General features: G+C 58.7%; 1 protein-coding gene across 1 annotated transcript; it reads left to right on the top strand.

Moving 5' to 3' along the window:
• The first annotated feature begins 9,492 nt into the window (after positions 1 to 9,492).
• On the top strand, positions 9,493 to 18,526 carry ALX3 (ALX homeobox 3). The gene is made up of 4 exons (XM_072834910.1): positions 9,493 to 9,769; positions 14,167 to 14,483; positions 17,156 to 17,284; positions 17,450 to 18,526. The coding sequence occupies exons 1-4, from the start codon at positions 9,493 to 9,495 to the stop codon at positions 17,756 to 17,758; spliced, it is 1,032 nt and encodes a 343-aa protein (XP_072691011.1). The 3' UTR covers positions 17,759 to 18,526.
• Positions 18,527 to 20,312: the final 1,786 nt, after the last annotated feature.

Below are 20,312 nucleotides of genomic sequence, written 5' to 3'. Positions count from 1 at the left end.
CTCTTTGTCCAATGGATCTGGTGTGAATGTGCCTACAGAGCTGCTTTTCCCCAGACGTCCCGGGGTCTGTGTGTGGTTACAGATATACCCTCCCCTGTATGGACCCCGCCAAATCCAGGGCTTGCCTGTTTCTGCTGCAAGGGGCCCCCAAAGCAGATGCGGGGTTTTGAGTCTTCTCCTAAAGAGGGAGACCCAGCCACACATACTGCACACATGCACTCGCCATGTTCACACCCCACCAACAGAGCCTTAGACCCCCACAGCGGACTAACAACCCCCAATGCCCCCACCCCAGCCCTGGCATAGCACCCCCAGCCCAAGGGCAGGAGCTGCTTCTAAAATCATCAGTCTTCTCAATCCCAAAGTTCGGGACCTCTATAGAGAGAGCCACCGTCCCTGAAGCTGAGAGCTGGGGCTCTCACTTCCCATTTAAAGGGACCAAGTGTTTCATAATCTTTACAGGTCAACTCAAAACAGCTGTATGCCTGGTATTCTCCACTTTCCTCTATGCAGCACCCGAAATATCCTGCTTGTTCCCCAGGAGTCCTGCCAACCTTAGGGCTGGGCTCATTACATCTCTACCTGCAACCCCATTGGAGGCCTCCCAGCCGGGCCCACACTCTCTGAGGGGTAGGACAGCCAGCATCCAGACCCATTTTCACTCAGCACCTGGTATGCCTAGTGTTGTCACCAAGATGTTAGCGATCACAGGATTCCAGAGCCCGGCAAGTCCACAGGGAGTCTTCCTCCCTCTGCCCCAAAGTCCAGAGAGCAGCCCTGACTCTGCCGCCTTCAGCCTTCTGCAGCCGATAGTATGTACAGGGTGAAGGACCTCTTTCTGGATGGACATCTGCCTCAGAGGTTCCAAATGTGTCTTGAAGACATCTCTGTGCCCTGTCCCTGCGGCACCCATTCTCTGGGCTACTGATCATCCATATACCATCCCCAGCCCCATGGCAATAAGTCTTTCACTTCTTCCCACTAAATACCGCTTCTCTCCAGCCATCCCACTTCATCCCCTCAGCCACGCCCCAGTTCAGCCCTTAGTCACCTTATGCCAGGACCACTCTTTTACACACTGATGGTGTCCCCTTGTCCTATGTGTCCCGGCCACCTCGGGCAAGTGACTTACTCTCTCCGTGCCCTAGTTTGCTCAACCGTAAAACAGAGATAGTGGGACTTGCCTTGTAAGGTTGGAATTAAGTAAGACAGTGTACTTAAAGAACCCAGCCCACAGTAATCACTTAATAAACTTAGGTATCATCATTTCTATTATTATTCTGCTCAGGCCACCAAAATTCTCTTGCCGAAGCACAGCTCTCCTTCTCTGGCTAAGTAACAACAACTGTAATAGTACTAACACCAAACACTTATTAAAGGCCAGGTCTCCTCCAAGGACTTCTCACCACCCCCCAGTAGCTCCTGTTACCTGAAAGAATGGAAGCTCCAGGGACATCTGGGAGGCTCAGTGGTTGAGCATCTGCCTTTGGCTTGGGTCATGATCCCCGAGTCCTGGGATTTAGTACTGAGTTAGGCTCCCCGCAGGGAGCCTGCCTCTCCCTCTGCCTATGTCTGTGTCTCTCATGAATAAATAAATAAAATCTTTAGAAAAGAAAAAGAAAGAAAAGAAAAAAAAAAAGGAGGCTCCATTTTTCACACCTGCCACGTTCTGGTCTTGCCCAGCCCATCTCTGTCACACTCACTACTCCTTTCCAAAACCCTCTGCTGGAGGCAGCCAAGTATCCCATGCTCAGAGGCATTGAGTCCATCTGACCAGGGCTCAGCAATTGCCCTGCTGTCCATCTGTCCAGATCCTTCGCATCTTCTCAGGCGGCAGCTTGGAAATCTCCCAGGACTCTCTGCCAGGAGGAATGGCCCTTTGCTTTGGTTGGTCCCCAGGGCTGTGTAGCTGGGAGTCCAGCGATGGGTGCAGATATGTTCATGACCACCCGGCAGGTTTCTTCTCCAGCCAGAAGTGACCCGGAGAGCACCGTGCCTCCCTGCTTGTGTCTGCCCCTCAGCACAGGCAGCCCGTCTCACGCTGAGCAAACATCCTCGTATTACTGGTAATTGCTCATGTGTACAAATCTTGTCTCTCCAGGAAAAAAATAATCTAATAAGAAAGATCCCCCCAGAATTTAGAGTGGGTACATTTTTAGCTCCCCTCTCCATTCTGCCCGGCATGGTCTCTGCCCCGCCCAGTGCTCACATCCACTGAACAGCCTGCTGGAGGGAAAGCACAACGCTTTCTGTCTGAGAAGACTGGAGGCAGCACAGCTTGCTGGAGACAGCGCAAGCCACCTGCCTGGGGGTCCCTCCTGGGGACCACTTAGGACGTGTATGACATCTTGGACAACTGACTTCATTCTCTGAGTTCTGTATTCTCAGCTGGGAGGCAGAAATAGCATCTACCTCCTGGATGGGTTATATGCAATTTTAAAAAGTGGAGTGCCTGGTTTAGACTGAACTCGCAGTGGGCTCTAAACACTGCCCCCCACCGCCCACCCTCCATCACTCAATTCAAGTTCTAAGGCCAGGGTTCCCCTTGCTAAGCTGACAGCAATGCAAATAGGATATTCTACTACCTGTTCAGGGAAAAGTGAACCTGCTTCCTTCCTTCCTCTGCATGAACGAAGAGCCCCAGTGGAGGCCTGGGATCAGTTTGTTGTACGGACAGAGGTCCTAGGAGTTTGTGTGCTGTGACTGCTGACCACTCGGGGTACAGAAAAGACCAGGGCACACCTTGTCCCCATTTCCACATCTCCCCAGTCTTCCTCCCTGCCCACTGAGACTTTGCCACTTGCCGGCCAGGCCCCTCATCCTGCCCCTTCAGGGCCTCTTCTTAGCTCATCAACATAGCCAGTCTTTCTGAGCCAACATCTGGCCTCCTCGCTGGAGTCAGGCAGCCTGAGTGTGAATCCCAGCAGCACTTCGCAGCAGTGAGACAGGGACAGTTTTCTGAACTGGTCTGTGGTAGCCAGCCTGCACAAGGGCCCCACACTTGTGGGACCCTCTCCGACGCTCAATCAGAACCAATCAGAACTGTGTGGCCAATCCAATATGGCCTAAGTGTGTGTATATGTATGGGTGTGTGTGTGTGTGTGTGTGCGTGCATGTGTTTTGAGGCTAGGTCATGAACAGCACTGCAATCTTGTACCTGGGTCTCTCAGATCCTTCGCTGTGGGGGAATCCAGCTGCCAGGTTGTGAGCACACCTGAGCAGCCAGGTGCAACAGCCCGCAGGGGGAGGAACTGGGGCCTCTCATTGACAGCCAGCACCAACCTGCCCACTATGTGAGCAAGCCCCCTTGAAAATCAATCCTCCAGGGCAGCCCCGGTGGCTCAGCGGTTTAGCACTGCCTTCAGCTCAGTGTGTGATCCTGGAGACCCAGGATCGAGTCCCACGTCGGGCTCCCTGCATGGAGCCTGCGTCTCCCTCTGCCTGTGTCTCTGCCCCCACCCCCACCCCCGTCTCTCATGAATAAGTGAATAAAATCTTAAAAAAAAAAAAAGAAAAAGAAAATCAATCCTCCAGCCCACATCAAGCCTCAGAGTGCTGCAGCCCAGCCAATATCTGACTTGGGGTCATAAGACACCCCAAGACAGACCACTCCGCCAAACCGCTCCTGTATTCCTGACCCATAGTCATCGACTTTTGTTGTTCTCAGCCCACCAAGTTTTGGGATACTTTGCTATCCAGTATTGGAGAACTGGCACACGTATTAATGCCAGCTTTGTCACAACGTGATGACGAGATGAGACGGTTGTTTGCCTGGCACACTGTAGACCCTCTGTAAGTGGTGCACATTATTATTACCCGGCCCCGGTGACTCTAGAGGAGGCCACGCAGAGGCACTTTGCCCCTTGTCACTTGCTTTTCTCCAACCCCCTCGTAAAGTTCAGGCCGGTCAGCGCTCACGCTCAGTCTCTCTCTCTCTCAATCTCTCCCTCTCTCTCAATATCTCTCTCTCTCTCTCTCTCTCTCTCTCTTTCCCCCTCCCTCCAGCACAGGAACAGGCACTGGACTGAAGTGGATGTCCCTGTGACATGGTGGTGAGCTCCTTCTAGAACTCTAGGGTCCCACCCACATTTCTAAGGGTGTTCAATGCTGTGTGTTTGCATTGCCTTTGAAGGGCCCCAGATGTGATAATTACATACTTGTTAGCCCTGTAAAACAACAAATCTGGAATCTACACTCTGGAACCAATGGATTTCCTGCTGAAATGAGTTCAAGAGGTGCCCCGGCAAGCATTCCCCGTAAGAGCCAAAGCTCTGCTATGGAAAGCCTCACAGATCCCCATGCTCAGCCTGCTTCACACAGTTCCTCTGCTCTCCGCCAACTCTCCAACCTCAGGGTGCCCCAGCAAACCCATGAGCCTCTTGCTCTGCTTCGTCTTTGCATGCTGTCCTACTACCTGCCTGCGAGGTGTGGGTCTTGTGCCCCCTTACAGTTGGGAGACTCTTGGGCCCTGGGGCTTGCTCCCCGTCATCTCCCGCTTGAAAACCCCGTGCTCAAAGCTGGGCTGACAGACTCTGTGCACGGATGGATGCCTGCGGAACCATCCTGCCTTCTCCTTTGAGTCTCTCTTGATTCGGGTGGACGCCTCTGTCCTGGTTTCTCTTCCTCCCACCTTAGCCCGGACTCTTCCAGCCCTGGCCCTGGCAATTCAACAAATCCAAGCTCCCCAAACTCGGCTGCTCTCTTTCCTGCCTCTGGGCTGTTTTCTTTGGATGCCCTCTCTCCCTTCCCCCTCGATACTCCTTTCCCCTGCTAAGCCCCACTCAACTTTCTTCCATGGAAGTGTTCCACGACCAGGTACCCCCAGCCCAAGGCTGGGACAGGTGCCCATGTCATGGCCGCCACAGCCCCATGCTTCCTGCCAGCACAGCATAGCTGTGATCTCAGTGCCCATTGCTCTGTGCCTCTCCCGCCAGCCTGGAAAAGCCCTGGGAGCAAGGATTCTGTTCTGACTCAGCCCTCACTGTGCGGCCCCACTGACTGGCACATGGCAGGCATTCAATACACGCTTGATGAATAAGCGAATGCACAGCATTAATCGATCAGAGTATTAGAATTGCCGAGAAGTCCAAACCTACCTCCTGTTTCACACCAAGAATGAGTTCATCAAAAACTCTCCCACAAAATGACTTCTCCTGGTCTGAGTTGGCACTTGCCACAGAACCCGTTTACCTTCACACAAAGGCAGTAAGGCAGACATCAGGCCAAACCAGGCACTCAGGACACATCCCAGACACAGCTCCACCTCTCTGTTCACCGCCCCCAACCCAACCCAACCCTAGGGAGGTGGGCAGAGAGCATAAGCAGAGAAATGTAGGTTCAAGGTGGAATCAGGTTCAAGAGACATCCGTATAAACACTATTTCTTCATTACAGGAAAGCTGACCTACAAAATCATTCCTCTTGTTTTCCAGGGTGAGAAACAGGTATGGACAGGTTACGTGACTGTCCCAAGGAAACAGATCAAATTAACAAAATAGACAAAAAATAGCTCCCTAACTTCCCAGAAATTTCACCCTAAAGCCCAGACTGCAGTCTGGATTGTCAGCCCAGGATTCTGGGTATCCACAGCACAAAGCTCCCCACCCCCTTCTTTCTTTCTTTTAAATATCATGGGTGAGGAGGAAGCACCGGATCCGAGGGTTTATTTACCATTCCTTAGCCTGACCTTCCAGGAAGAACGTCACTAATGAGAAACAATCTACTTGGGCTCCCAAACCCAGAATTTTCTTAAGGATCAATTTAGGATTTCAGAGTCTAAACAGGACAAGGGTAACTGTCCTCCTTAGAAGGAAAAAAAAAAAAAAAAGCAACTGAGTTTTTTCTGTCTGGAAGGAAGTTTCGTATATGCCAGATCTGAGGTGACATCATTCCCGTTATTCTGACCTTGCTCAGGATATCCACGGGGCAAAAGGGAGGAACATTCGCCTTCATGTGGTGAAGGCTGAAGCAAGCTGAAAATAAAAGAAAGCAGTAGGTGGGACTGTCTCCCTGATTCAAGAACTGACTTCACAGGTGAGGCTAGAAGCCAGGAATTCTGCTCTCAAGACCAGAGTTCATCCTAACTCACATCCAAATGATGATTTAGTCGTGGTGGAGGAGACATTTCCATTCTGGCAAAGTGTATGCCCATAAAGCAGGAGTCACGTCTAGTATCACAGCGCCAGCACACTGTGCCTGTCACATAGTAGGTCCTCCTACTGAGTGAATGAATTAAACAATTTGCTGGTGCAAAACAGCTGCACAGACACGGCCAGTAAGCAGCATTATTTTAAAAGTAGTTTTTCTCAGCAGGTGGAAAGTTGCTGTTGTTTTTAAAGGTTTTTCATGATAGAATGATCTGAATCATCGCATCAGTTCATCTCACTTTGTCCACGGATAACACAGCAGTGACAAACATTATTGCAATCAAGTGGTTCTCAAACAGCACGGAGGGTGAACTCGCAAATTCTCTTAAATCTCTGCCCCACATCTGGCTGTGTCAGTGGGTCGTAAAACCTCTCAGGTGTTAGCTGCTCCGTTTCATTTGGTCTCAGCTTAGCAGAAACCACTCTGCACCTACAGTCCCAGCGGCCCCAGCATGAGGCGCGGCGGGTCTCAATAAAGTGCCACTCAGTGATCAGCCCTGGGGTTCCACCCTGGACCAACTCTGTCCCTGGTCCACTCTGGCCTCAACTTCCTTTTCAGGGAAAAGTCCCAACCTTCCTCTGGGAAAACGAGGGGGTGCACTGAATGATTTTAGCTCTGTTATGTTAGCTGAAAAAGAAGGATCAAGAGGCGGTCAGTGTCAGGTGGGGGACCATGGATCTGGGCATAAGTTCTGGTTCTACCACTAAGGGGCTGTGTCCACCTTGGACAAGTGGTCCCCTCTGTAGTCTCCATCTCTTCTCAATAAAATGGGGATAATAATTGTGCCTACTTTGTGGAGTTGTACGACGATAAAATAAATCACTGTCCATAGGATAGATACATTAGATAGTGCCTGGCACACTGTAAGATGTGTTAGCCACTGTTTTTATCTGTAAAACCAGGGCCCCTGTGGTACTCCAGGATCTCTCTGCCCTCCTAACAGAAAACCTTGACAATTCTAAGGGTGTTTTTTTTTTTTGTTTTGTTTTTTTTTTTTTTTTTTTTGGCATTTTCTATGTGCCTCTGCCCCATCAAATTCTTCCCCAGATCTCCTACAGATAGAGTTTGCATCAGTGGTTGAAAAGGAGAATAGGAAAGCAAAAGTGTACCCTGTCTTGCATGATCCTGGGAATAAAGCCTCCCGGAGAGGCTGGGCAGTCTGGATGTAAGTGGGGGCTTTCTTCCACCTCAGTTCAACTGGCAGCATAGAAACTGGTTCTGGTCAGAGAGTGGGGAATGGCAGGAGGAGCTTCTGGGCTGGGGCAGGGCTGTGGGTCCCTAGGTCTCTCAGACTGGCCCCAGCCTCTAGCCCATTCAGCCCCAGGGGTCAGGAGCCTTCCACCAATTCAGTGATGCAATACAGAAATCTGGGCTGCTGTCTCTGGAGATCGTAATGGTAACACACATCTCGTTAACACTGTTCATCACATCCATCAAAACATAAATGCTTCTCAAATGTCCTTCTTCCATGTGCATGGCCCATTTTTATGATGAGGAAACTGAGGCTGAGAAAGGTTTATCGCCTGAGGCAAAATGCTTGGCATTCAGGCCTGGCTGTGTTATTTAAACTGTTTGTGATGTGCTTCCCCACACTCTACGTGCATCTCTCACAGTAAGCTGCTCCATTCCTTTGTGCAACAGAACTGGTGTCCTGAGTTGACACTGACATCCTCCTATAAAGTCAACAATATCCACAGCCCAAGACCAATCACTATGGAAAAACCGTATTAATGAGCCAAAATGATTGATGCAAATTGGTTGCTCAGAGCCTCGATCCACTGGATCCTAGAAAAGGGATCCCTCCCCCTCGTGGGGCCAGAGAGGAAGCTTAATTCTGAGCTGAGCCTCCCTCTTGGCTGGAAGTACCAGCCCCAGGTGCTCCCACCTCACTGCCCCAGTCTGCAGTCTGTGATTAGGGGCCCTAATAGCCATAATGCTCCAATGTGGTGTTTAAACCAATAAGGCTTCAGAGAAGTTACGGTATGTTTAATAATGGCTTAATGACTACTTGCGAGATGCAAGGCTTCTGGTTCCTGTTTGGCCTTGATTTACAGCCCAACTCTGGCTGAGGACAGCCAAGAAACCCCCTCTAAGCCCCCAGCGGAAGAGGGAGGTGTTCACACCAGGCCCCTTGGATTCCTTTAAAAATTGAGAATTCAAATGAAATACAAATGATGTCTGACTCCCCACTTCTCTCACTGGTCTCTGGAGGCACTGACAATAAAAAGCAATGTAACCCAGACCTGGGGACTCCTCAAGATCCACAGAGGTGAGCAGGGTCCCAGGGCCCTCAGGAGTTTCTTCCCAGATCTTAGGGTGGGGGTTGTTTCCCTTCTGACAAATTCCTAGCTACCTGGCTAGTCCTATGCTTCCTTCTGGCTGGGGAGACTCCTAGGAGTGGCCCCCCTACCCCCTCACTTCTCTGCAAAATGGTAGGCCTGGGGTCTGGCCAGAGCCAGCCTTCCTCCAGTGGATCCGCACACACTTCCAGATCATTTGAAAGGTGTTCGTTGCACGCCTGCTGTTCAGACCCAAAACCCTCTATGTGCTCCTCCACCTGCTCCAAAGACAGCCTCTGCTGGACCCTGTTCAGTCCTGAGCAAGTCTCCTTGCACGGCTGGGCCTGCGTCTGCTTCTCAAGCCCACCAGGGCTCTACGGGTTGACTCGCTCCAGACTCCAGAGTCAGACGAAGACACTAGTGACAGGTCCAGATCCGACCGCTGATTAATGGTCGGGCCCAGGCCCTAACTTCCCAGCCCCCATTCCCGGATTAGCGCTGTCTCCGAGCCTCTCCCGAGGACTCCCGGCCCCGGCGGAGCAAGGGATCCCCAAGGAACGCGGTTCTGTCCGAGGCCACGTTTTTCCGGCTCCCGGCAAAGAGTTAGGTAAGGGCCCGGCCCAGCCCCTCCCCCACGCCGCCTTCTCGAGGCTTCGGTCGGGAGACCAGGCCTCAGAGCGTCTGCCGGGCGGGCCTCACGCCCCTAGGGGCCAGGCCTCGGGGCGCAGCTCGGCCGGGGGACTCACCGAGGCCCGCACCAGAGGGGGCCCTGCCGGCTGCCGTCGGGAGAAGGCGGCTTCCTCCGTCCGCTCCAGCTGCCGCGGGTCGCGGCGGGGGCCAACCAGGGGGCTCCCGGGCGCCGAGGGGTTAACCCGCGCGGGGCCGCACGTGACGTGGATGGTTCCAGCACTGAGTCAGCGGCCCCCCCGCCCCCCGCCCCCCGCGGCGCGCGCCGCTCCCGGGGCTCCGCGCCCCCGCGCCCAGGGCCCTCCCCCTTGGCGGCGCTCACAGGCCGCACGGGCAGCGCGAGCCCCGGAGCCCCCGCGGCCTGCGCGCCGGGAGCCGGCATGGACCCCGAGCGCTGCGCGCGGTTCGGCGTGGGGCCCGGGACTGGCCCCTACGCGGCCGCGGACGGCGAGCCTCCCGGCCCCCCGGGGGCCCCCGCCGGCGCGCCTCACCTGCACCCCGCGCCGCCCCGCGGCCCGCGCCCGACCCGCTTTGCGGCCTGCGCGCCCCTGGAGCCCTACGCCCCGCAGCCCGCCCGGCCGCCCGCCAGGTACCTGCAGGGCCTCGGGCCCGGCCCGGCGCTCAACGGCAGCCACTTCTACGAGGGCCCCGCGGAAGGTAACGCGCGGCGCGGCCGTGCGCGCAGCCCGACCTCGGGAGCCCCCGGGCCTCGCCGCGCCCGGCCGCAGCCCCGCCGGCCTGGTCCGGGCAGGGCCGGGCCCCGTGCCTCCCGTGGCGGGAAGGGGAGGCGGGAGGTCGCGCGGGGGGGCGCGGCGACAGGCCCGCGGGCGACCGGAGGCGGGAAGCAGAGACCACGCTCGGCCGGATGGGCTGGAGGTGCCGCCGGCCCGGGCGCCCGCAGCGGGCCGGGGCCCGGCCTCCGTGTGCGGCGGCCTCCGTGTGCGGCGGCCGTGCGGGCCCGGCGCGCGCCCCGACGCGGAGACGCCAAGCAGGACGGGGCCGCGGGCTGCGGCCTGGCTCCCCGGGCCTCCCCGGGCCCAGCCGCGGCGAGGAAGGCGCCCCTGCGCCTTCGGAAGGCTCTGGGCGGCGCGGCCGCGGCCCAGCCCGCGCTTCGGGGCGCCCTCCACACGGAGTGACTGTGTTCTTCCTTCTCAGACCACCCCGGGCCCGGCGTCACGCTCGGCGACGGGCGCCCTTCCCGCCGTCTCGGCGTCCTCGCACCGGACCGTCGCCGCTGGGCCGTCGAGAGCAGCCCGGGCGGGGCTCCCCCTGGGCGCCTCGGCCGCGGGTGCCGCCGCTGCACCAAGGCCCGACCGCCCGCGCCGCCCGCCCGCCGCCGCCCGCTGCACCCGCTGGCCTGTCGGGGCCGGGCGCCCGCTCCGTCTGCGCGCCTCGGGCCCGAGCTGGATCCTCCGGAGCGGGCCCGGCCCTCCCGCGCCCCGCTGGCCCCCGCCGGCCTCCGCCGAGGGCCGGGCGGCTCGGGCCCTGGCCTGGCCGGGCGGTGGGAATGTGTAGGGGAGGGCGGGAGGCGTGTGGGGGTCAGCGGAGGAAATGAGCGAGTGCGCGGAGCTTCGTGGCTGTGCCCTTTCAAAGAGGCTCTCCTGATAAAAACCACAGTTGGGACTTAATGAGAAGCAGTTGGCCCGGCTCCTCTGATCCCAGCCAGACGGCGGCGGCCGCGCAGCGCCGGGAGCACCGCTGGGGACAGGTACCCGGCCTGGCTCGGCGCCCGCGGCGGGCAGCCCCCGCCCGCGGACCCGCGTCCCTGCCCGGCGCGCCGAGTGCGCTCGCACCGCGGGACCCCGGGTGGGCGCGCTGCGGAGAGCGGAGCGGAGAGCGGAGCGGCGGGGCCGCGGCCGGCGACGGCGTCACCAACGGAGCGCGCAGAGGTAAAACCAAACCGGGTCAACAACAACTAAAAATAAGGGAAAGGAACCCGAACAAAACAACGCGGGAGGGAGGCGAGAAGGAGAGGTCGACGAAAGCCAGCGAGCAGGGCGGAAGGTTAGGAAATACACGGAGAGCGAAAGGAAAAACAAACAAAAACAAAAAACAAAAAAAAAAAAAACGGAGGATCGAACGATCGAATGAAGCGGGTAAATGGAGAAGGACGGAAAGGACTAAGTAGAGGCAGAAAAAAATGAAAGGAAAAGAGGACATCCTGAAAGAGCAGAAAGCAGCAAAAGGAGACCGAGTGGGAGAGGAAAACGAACGGTTCTCGTTGAGCGGGGAGCCGGCCGAACGAAAACCAGGCGCCCCGGTGAGCGCGGAGCCCGGGCCGGAGCGCGGCGGGGCGCGGCTGCCGGGGCGCGGCCGCGGGGCACTGGGGCCACGGCGCCTGCCGGGTGGGAAGTGGCGGCCGAGGGCAGCCCCCTTACTTCCCAGCTTCTACGTTGACCGGCTCCGAGCGTTTCCAGTTTAGACCAGTGAGCGCGCAGCTGCGCCCCATCTGCGCCGGGGTCCCCGGCACCGGGCGCTCCGCCTCGGCCGGCCCAGCCCCCCCGCCGCGGTGCCGGCCGTGCCAGCACCCCCGGAGCCCCGTGCGCGGGCGGCGAGGGCCGGGGAAGCGCCGAGCTGGGCCGCCCCGCGTGGCCCCTGCCACGACCGAGCGGAACCGCGGGCGCGCCCACCGGGCCGCCGGCGCCGTGGAGAAGGCCTGGGGCCCGGCGTGCGGGCCGAAGCTGCCGCGCTCGGGGGAGCACCGAGGCCCCGCTGGCGCCCTGCGCGCGGCGTTGCGCTCGGGTTGTCCGCCCGGACCCCTGCGAGCTCAGCCGATCGCGTGGGACACGGCGCGAAGCCGGGCTCCGCGGAGGCTGGAAGCCGGGTGCTGGGGCCCCGGCGGCCCCGGGTGGGGGGCCTGCCCTGCCCCGTGGCCGCGCCAGAGGGCCGGATGGACTTGGGCTGGGGGCGGCGGCCCGGGACTGCAGGCGACCCCCGAGCGCAGCCGCCGCCTGAGAGCGGCTGGCTTCCCCAAGTGCTCTGCCCTCCTTGCTTCCCCTGACCGCCGCCCGCGGGGTGCCCCCTCCCCTCTTCTGCGCTGGGCCGCGCTCTCCAGGAGGCATTCCGTGAGGTGTGCCCCTGCCACCACCCCCCCTCGCCAAGCGGGGGATGCCTGCTTCTCCGTGGAGCCCTCCAGGTAGTTGGAGGTTTGGGGCAATGGCAGTGAGGGGGGAAGAAGTTCCCTGGTGCCCCGGGAGGGCTGCAGAATGGGCAGGCATGGGAGGCTTGGCCCCTTTTTTGAGTGCCTGTTCAGAAAAGTCTTGTTGCACTTTTATCTCTTACTCTGGTAGGTCAGAGCCAGAGCTAGTCACTGTTCTCTGGGCAGATCCTGTTCAGACACTGAGGGCCCAAGAGCCAGATGAGCAAGCTTCAGAACTTTGGGGAGCCCTCTACAGTGACGTCAGTGCTCCCCCACCGCCACCCCATCCCTGAGCCACCCTCACCCTTCTCTGCCTAGAGTCCAGCAGGACCTCCCTCTGAACCCAGGACTCCAAGATCCCCTCTCTCAGACTTGCTCTATGTGGGGTGTCCCTTCCAAGCTCCCACTCTCCCTGACCATCTCCAGTTATTTGGCTCAGTTTCCATGAGTCCTTCCGAAGCTGCTGCCCATGGAACTCCCCCTAGAACCAAAACACATTGGCCAAGGATGGAAGTCGTGGCCAGGGCCCTTTCTCCTGGATGCTCGCTGAGCTGGGAGCCTGTTGCTGTCCGCAGCCCAGAGAGCAGGCCCTGACTCTGCCAGGCCTCCAGGACACTCTCACAACACAGCCTGGCGGGTCCTGGGAGGTCACCAACCACATTCCCACTGAGGGGGACCTTGCCCGACTCATTCTCCGTCCTCCATAGTCCAGATGGGGACTCATCAGAGCCAGAACCGAGAGCCCCATCTCTCTGGTCCCATCCTTCCCTGATGACAGCTGTGATCCTGATACCAAGTTCCAAGGAGGAAACTGCCTGTTGGTGCCAGCTTGCTGGGCCTCCCAGGGCCTAGGCCCCTGCTACGGATGGCCCAGGGCCAGGGCAGGGGTGTGTGAGTCTGTGGGGCGGCTTTGTGGCAGCCCTCCTGCTGTCCCAGCAGACTCTTGAGATTTCATGACAGTGCTGATGTGGGGCCTTGCCACAGAAGAGGGCAGAGCAGTTGGGTGACCTGTTTTCAGCATGCCTGGGTTGTGGCAGGGCTCCACCAAGCCTCGAGAGTGAGGGTTAATGTGTCAGAGTGGGGCTGCCAGGAACGGCGTCCAGCTGCAGTCAGGTCCCCCCATCTGGGGAGCCATCTGAAACTGCTGAGGAGGGAGGGGGCAGCCGAGGGCTAGAATGTTGGGGTTGGAAGCTGAGTCCTGTTTCCACACTGGCCTCCCCCCCCCCAACTCTTCTCTCCACATAGCCTATCTCTTGCTCTCTAATCCTAGAGCTCAAGTCTTTGTGCCCAAACATCACAGTTTTCAGAGGAATGCGACAATCTTTCTGGATGCCCCTTTGCCCTGTCTTGCCCTTCATGCCCCAAGGCTGGGGGATTTGACATTGCCCTGAGACTTGGGGTCCAGAGAATGAGGCACAACAGACCAGCCAAAGGGGATGTGAGTGTCCCTGTCTGTTGCCTGCCTGGACCTGGGACCAGAGGCATGGCCTGAGGACCTGGGAACCATGGCTGGAGGAGGCACTTCCTGGCAGGGGCGGGAGATGTCAGCCACCCCATCTTCACCCCCTCCTCCTGCCTCTGTGCTCAGCCCTGCCATGGCGCCAATCCTGGCACCTCCACACCCTGTGGGACGCACCACCACAAAGCGCTTCCCTGAAATGAACCCTCCTCTGGCCCCAGCAGATCCGCCCAGACCACAGAGCACATGGTTCCCCAGGGCCCCCTCCCCAGCTGGAGGCTCAGCAAGCAGGCCTCCGAATGCCAGGCTCCCATGGAGGATGGCTGCTGAGACAAGGGAAGAGAAAGGAAGGGGGAGGCGGGGACTGAAGCGTCAACTGTTCTTCCCCCTCCCCCAGTCCACCCACAAAACCCCCTGGTTCGATTTCCATCCTCCTTTTTGTGTTTTCCATTGCAGCCGAGGAGAAGGCCTCCAAAGCTGCCAGCTTCCCCCAGCTGCCCTTGGACTGCCGAGGGGCCCCCAGAGACGGGCCCTCTAACTTGCAAGGCTCCCCAGGCCCTTGTCTGGCCAGCCTGCGCGTCCCTCTGTCCCCGGGACTCCCCGACTCCATGGAGTTGGCCAAGAACAAGAGCAAGAAGCGCCGTAACCGCACGACCTTCAGCACATTCCAGCTGGAGGAGCTGGAGAAAGTCTTCCAGAAAACCCACTACCCTGATGTGTATGCCCGGGAGCAGCTGGCTCTGCGAACGGACCTAACCGAGGCCCGGGTACAGGTGAGGGCACCCCGGACACGGACCTCTCTGGCTGCCTCTACCACCCTGAGCATGGGCCGGGCCACGGAAGGGTCTAGAGAGGCGGGCACAAGTGACACGCAGAGCCACCTTGCCCAGGTGCCTGCCTCCCCTGGAAGTGCCTCATGGGGTGGTGGCCTCTCGGAATCTAAAGATCTATCTGGTGACTGACCAGGTGACTTGGGGCCTGCCATTGGATCTCAGTGTCACTTTTCCTATGTAGGGTGGTCTTTGAGGATCACAGATGTGACCGCGTTTTGGAAGCAGGGAAATGCTGAACATATCAGGCTGCTCCTGATATAGCTGTGCAGAGCAGAGCTGGAGGGTCCCTGCTGGGGCGTCTCAGGCTCAGTGATGCTCAAAGCCATCCTGAGCCAGTGACTGTCCGGCCTGCCAGCTCCAGGCCCTGGCCGGAAGAGGCTGGCCAGGGGCCCTTCCCCACCCAGCCTGCTCTCCCCAGCAGAGATCAGCCCCAGGGCTTCCTGGGTAGGGCTGTGGCCAGCTTCCCAAGGGTTGGGGGTGAAGGAATGGAGGGTGCTGGAAACTGGGGAGAGGGAAAAGGGAAGTCCATGCCCAAGATACGTTGGAAGTGAGAAAGGACACAAAGGTGGCAAGCGGCGGTGGGGGGGGGGGGGGGTGGAAGGAGGCTTCAGTAAAGACCTAGCCTCGGAGGAAGGTGGTGGTGGTTGCCTTGCTTTGACTTTGAACTGGCGTGAGGCACGACAAGCTCCCGGGCCAAGGGCCAAGCGAGAGGCACTGGGAGAGGGGTGGGGATGTGGGCTCCTCCGGAGAGGTGAGGAGGTGACGTTTAGACGGGATTGTCTTGCCCACCACAGGGGAGACCAAGTGGGACAGAGCTCATACATAGCACACCCTGTATTGAGCCTCCTGGCCAAATGTGGGGACCAGCAGGCCAATCCACAAAGAGGCCAGCTGCCTTCTAGCAGACAAGGTCTTACAGTGGGATTCAGCATAGGACCAGAGGGGCTTGGGCTGTTTCCCCTTCTCTTCTGGGTCCTCCTGCTTTCACTCTTCCTCCCAGGTGGCTCCCAAAACAGACTTTTAGGACAGCCGTCCCAGGGTGCTCCAGGGCCTGGGGCCATCGGGGTAAGAGACTGAGCATTCACAACAGCCCCAGATTCCATGAGCCACGAAGTCCAGAACATCGAGTCTCTGGACCCTCAGCGAGCCTCTGGGGTGGGGTCTGAATAGCTGTCTCAGTGGAACCGCCTTGGAGAAGTAGAGCGCATCACCCCACCCCTCTCCCAGGCCTTTTCAAACCTGAAGGGATGCAGGGGTGGCCGCAAGGCCCTCAGACCTAGTCTAAAAGCTTCCCCGATAATTGAGGCCCTGGAGTAGGGCTCTTTTCTCCACGGGGAATATGACATCCACCCATAGACCCTGCCCGGTGGAGAGCAATGGACAAGCTCGCAGGGCCAGAGCGCAGGTGCAAGTCTACAGTGGGGACCGTAGAGACAACCGGCGATGGTGGGAAGAACGGCTGCAGACTCCTTCATCTGCCCACAGGGGAAGAACAGAGAAGGGAAGGCTGGGCAGGTGGGATCGTCCGTCCCTGCCCCAGGCCTGCTCTGGGCTCCCGGCATCTGGGGCTGAGGGGGCTGGGGGCGTGCTAAGCTCCCTAACCATCGTGGCTTCACCTGCCTGCACAGGTAGGGATGGCCACCACGGGGGAGTGTGTGAGGGGCTAAGGTGGGGTTGCTTACACATGCACATGCGCGTGAGCGTGCACACACACACACACACACACACAGGGAATTTCTTTTGTTGGGGCTCCCAACTAGATCCCAGGAAAGCAAGGGGATGGTTTGGTCTGGTCTTGATGTGGCCAACATCTAGCCCAGCACCCGACACATAAATGTTTATTAAATGATAGAAATACAAAGTGCATACACAGGTACACACAAAAAGAACAGCCACAGGGTGAGTGCCAAGTGATAAATTTGTCACAGATACATACACAGATGTGCACAGCACACAGGCCACTCTCACCTGCCAGGTGTTCACAAATGAGAGGGAGCCAGATTACAAAATGGACAATGGTGACAGAGTGTGGAAGTCTGAGAGAACTGGCAGCACGGGCCCGGGCCGGTGGCCAGAGAGGTGTGTGTGTTGGGGGGGCGGGCAGCCCAGGCAGGGTAGCAAGGTGGCAGACGGTTTCAAAAGCGCTGGTGTGACAGGCAAGTGGGAGGAATCCGGTGATGCCACCAGGCCGCGGATGAAGCTGTGGAGAGGAGCGGGCTCAGTTCCCTGGGGCTTTTTTAAGGAGCTGAACGCTGGGATGAGGTCGGGGCACCTGGGGACGGAGGAGGCCGGAGGAGGCGGGAGGAGGCCGGAGGAGGCCGGGGCTAGAGCCCTGGGCCCTGCGTGGTGCGAGCAGGCTGGAGAACCGAGAGGGTGACTCAGCTTGGTGACAGGGTGAGGGGTGGCCCAAGGGACCAGTGGGGCCCCTGGGAACTCCGGCCTCTGCTAGGCCCCCCTGCAAGCTCGCCCGCCCGGCCCTGAGAACTGGGGATTTGCAGCCTCCCGCGGGCGGCCAGCTCCCCGCCCCATGGGAGGAGCCGCGGTCTCCCCAGAGGGCACTGTTCCTCGGGGGCCACTCTGTCACTCCCTCAGCCTCTCCCCTCGGTCCCCAGGTCTGGTTCCAGAACCGCAGAGCCAAGTGGCGGAAGCGGGAGCGATTCGGGAAGATCCAGGAGGGGCGCAACCCCTTCCCGTCGGCCTACGACGCCTCCGTGCTGCCGCGAGCGGCCAGCCACGCCCAGGTGAGGCCGCGCTGCCGCGGGAACTGCAGGGCCCTCTCGTGAGGGAGGCGGCGGCAGGGGGCTCCTGAGGCGGGGGGAGGCTTCCTGGGAAGCAAAGACCGAGCCCCTGGTGAGGGAGGCAGCCCTGGGCCACTCATCATGGGCCTTCGTTCTGTCTCTTTGCAGCTGCAGAACTCCCTGTGGCCCAGCCCGGGGTCTGGGAGCCCCCCAGGTCCCTGCCTCGTGTCTCCAGAGGGCATGGCCTCCCCGTGCATGTCCCCGTACTCCCACTCCCATGGCAATGTGGCTGGCTTCATGGGGGTGCCTGCCTCCCCCGGAGCCCACCCTGGCATCTACTCCATCCATGGCTTTTCCCCTGCCCTGGGGGGCCACAGCTTCGAGCCCACCCCAGAGGGCGACTATAAGTCTCCGAGCCTCATCTCGCTCAGGGTGAAGTCCAAGGAGCCACCCAGCCTACTGAACTGGACCACGTGATCAGCTGCGTGGACACGCAGACTAAGCTGCCACCCCCGGGTCTGATCCCAGCTGCTCCCACCCCACCCCAGCCTGGATGTCAGAGAGGACACCCCTCTGCCTCCAAGCCCCCCCTGGCTCCCGGAGGCAGGCAGGGCAGCTGGGATCCTCAGCCTCCCGCAGGGAACAAGCTAGAGACTTTCCTCCTAAGCTAAGGGGGGCCTGCCCAGGACAAAGGGGGCTGCAAAGCGGGTAGCGCTCTTCCTACTGCGCACTGGGTCCCAACATCCAGCTCGGCTGGAGGAAGACACTGTCCTGCTTCCTCCAGACTTTGTCCAAGTTTAACTGTCATCCCTCCAGCTGAAATGCCTGAATTGGTTCCTCATTCAGGGAACCCGGGAAAGTTAGGAGGACGACACAGGTTGAAGCAGGAGGAGTTCTTTGTGCCTTAGGGGAACCGACTTCGGCGAGCACCTAGGGCCATCTTCCCCTCCCGGCACTAGGGGGCGAGCACCTGGCGACTGGGGCTCACAGGCCTGAGGCCGGCCACGGAAGAGGCATGGGTAGCCCCTGCCCAAGCCGCCCCTCACTCCTGTCCTGTGCCCGCTTCTGCAACGGGGCCGGGCCCTGGAGTCCCCTTCGCCCCCAGGGGACATAAAGTCCACCAGAAACCACCAACTATTTGGATTCTTTTCTATGTGATCAGGCCAGCTGTGCCATGCAAACTGTAGGCTTCCTGGTTTACTCATTAGATGTTGGTTAAGAATAAAACAGATTTCCCAGATTCTAGCCCTTGAGATCTCAACCCCCTACTTTTGTTAAAAAAAAAAAAAAAAAAAAAGAAAAAAAAATGTGCTGCCCAACATAATAATAAAGATGGCAGTAGTTCTTAGACCAAGTGATTGTTTACCTCAGGGTTTGGCACTTGGTTAGTGGGTGTGTCCAGGGTTCAGGCTGAGCCAGGGCCTCCTGAGGGGCCAGCAGGGATCCTGGGGGCTAAGGGAAGCCAGCCCTGCAGCAGAGCCCCCCAAAGCGGATATATGCCACGCCTGGCCCTGTCACCTGCCCAGGAGCAGCTGGAGTGTGTGGCAGGAGGAAAGCCCAGCTCTAGGGCTGCTGGGGCTCGTGTGGAAGGGAAAATTGAGGGCTGGGGATGGGAAGGGGAGTGGGAAGGCAGAGATAAGCTTGTGGCTGAACTGGCAGTGGATGGGGGGTGGGATGAAAGGCGGGGGAGCCCACTGAGGGCTCTGAGCTCCCCTGGGCCAGAGCCGTGGGGGTGGGGCAGCCCCCTTCTCCCAGAGGCCCCAGAAGCGTGTCTGAGCTGTGGGGCAGAGACGAAAGCCAGGACTCTTTCTTGTGGTTTCAGAGTATTAGCCATTCTATCCTTCATCCCCACTTTCTGCCTTATCTCCGCAGCCTGGACGGCGGGAAGAAAGCAGGCCTGGCCCTCCCACCCTCTCCGTAAACACAACCACATTGCTCAGAGCTCAGCCCCAGCCACCACGCCCCGTGCCCCCACTTCCAGGCATGGAGAAACCAGAGCACACAAAGACACCAGTGCTGTGCTTAGTCCCAAAGAGGGTGTAAGGCCCCATCAGATCAGCTTTCCCTAAGACAGTCCCAGTGTGTCTAGGCTCGGGCACCCCTCAGAAGAAACCCGTGTCTTCCTTCCGTTCATTCGAGGGCCCGGCTTCTGGTGATTTCTCTTCTCTGTATTCATGCAGGCTCTGAGAGGTTCCAGGTATGAGCCCTGTGTCCATCAGGAAGAGTCTGAGTAGTAGGAAGAGGCAGCCCCAGTATCTCCGAAGAACACAATCCCCTTCACACAGCAGGTTAATAATGAACTGGGAGTCAGACCCAAATTTCTAACTTAGGGCTAAGACCACTGCACTAGAAGTTTCTTCACCCAAGGAGTGGCCAGCCAGATTTTGGACTCCTGTGTCATAAAGTCACATGCAGAAAGACTATAGTTTGCTCTACAAATATTTATTGGGTGCCCACTCTGTGCCAGGCATTGTGCTGGGTGGCAGGGATAGAACAACAGTCAAGTAAAACACAGTTCCCTCTCTCACACTGCAGGCGGAGGGGCGGGGGTGCACAGAGGAAAGACCTGTGAAAGCAAAGGGAGAGGTGGGGAAGAGACAGACTAGGGCAGACAGTAAAGGCAAAGCAGAGAGCCACGCAGCAGAGAAGAGGCAGGCGGAGGCTGGGAGCAAACCAGGCGGGAGGGAGGCCCTGGCGGGGGAGGGCACGGGGAGGCCAGAGACCAGCTACTGGCTCCCATCCAGGGGCATCTGCCCACAGCTCATATTTTTCTGTCCAGTGACAGCTAAATGAAGAGAAAGCTAACTTTACAACCGCCCACTTCACACATAATGAATATGAATGGGCATCCCGGAGCCTGTTCCCTGGGATTATCTGTGAGCCGATGGCTTCTCCCACTGACTGGGCCATCATAGAGGGCCTGTCCCCTGGCTGGGACACAGGCAGCCCTTCCACCTGCTTCCCATTAGCCATCCTCCCCTCCTCCTCCACGCCTTAGGCGTCCCACCCAACACAGCCCCTGAGTCTTTCA

Source organism: Canis lupus, chromosome 8 (assembly GCF_048164855.1).
Source record: "Canis lupus baileyi chromosome 8, mCanLup2.hap1, whole genome shotgun sequence".
Lineage (NCBI taxonomy): Eukaryota > Metazoa > Chordata > Mammalia > Carnivora > Canidae > Canis > Canis lupus.
The sequence above is the reverse complement of the archived record's forward strand: the minus strand, read 5'-3'. Positions and strand labels throughout refer to the sequence as shown.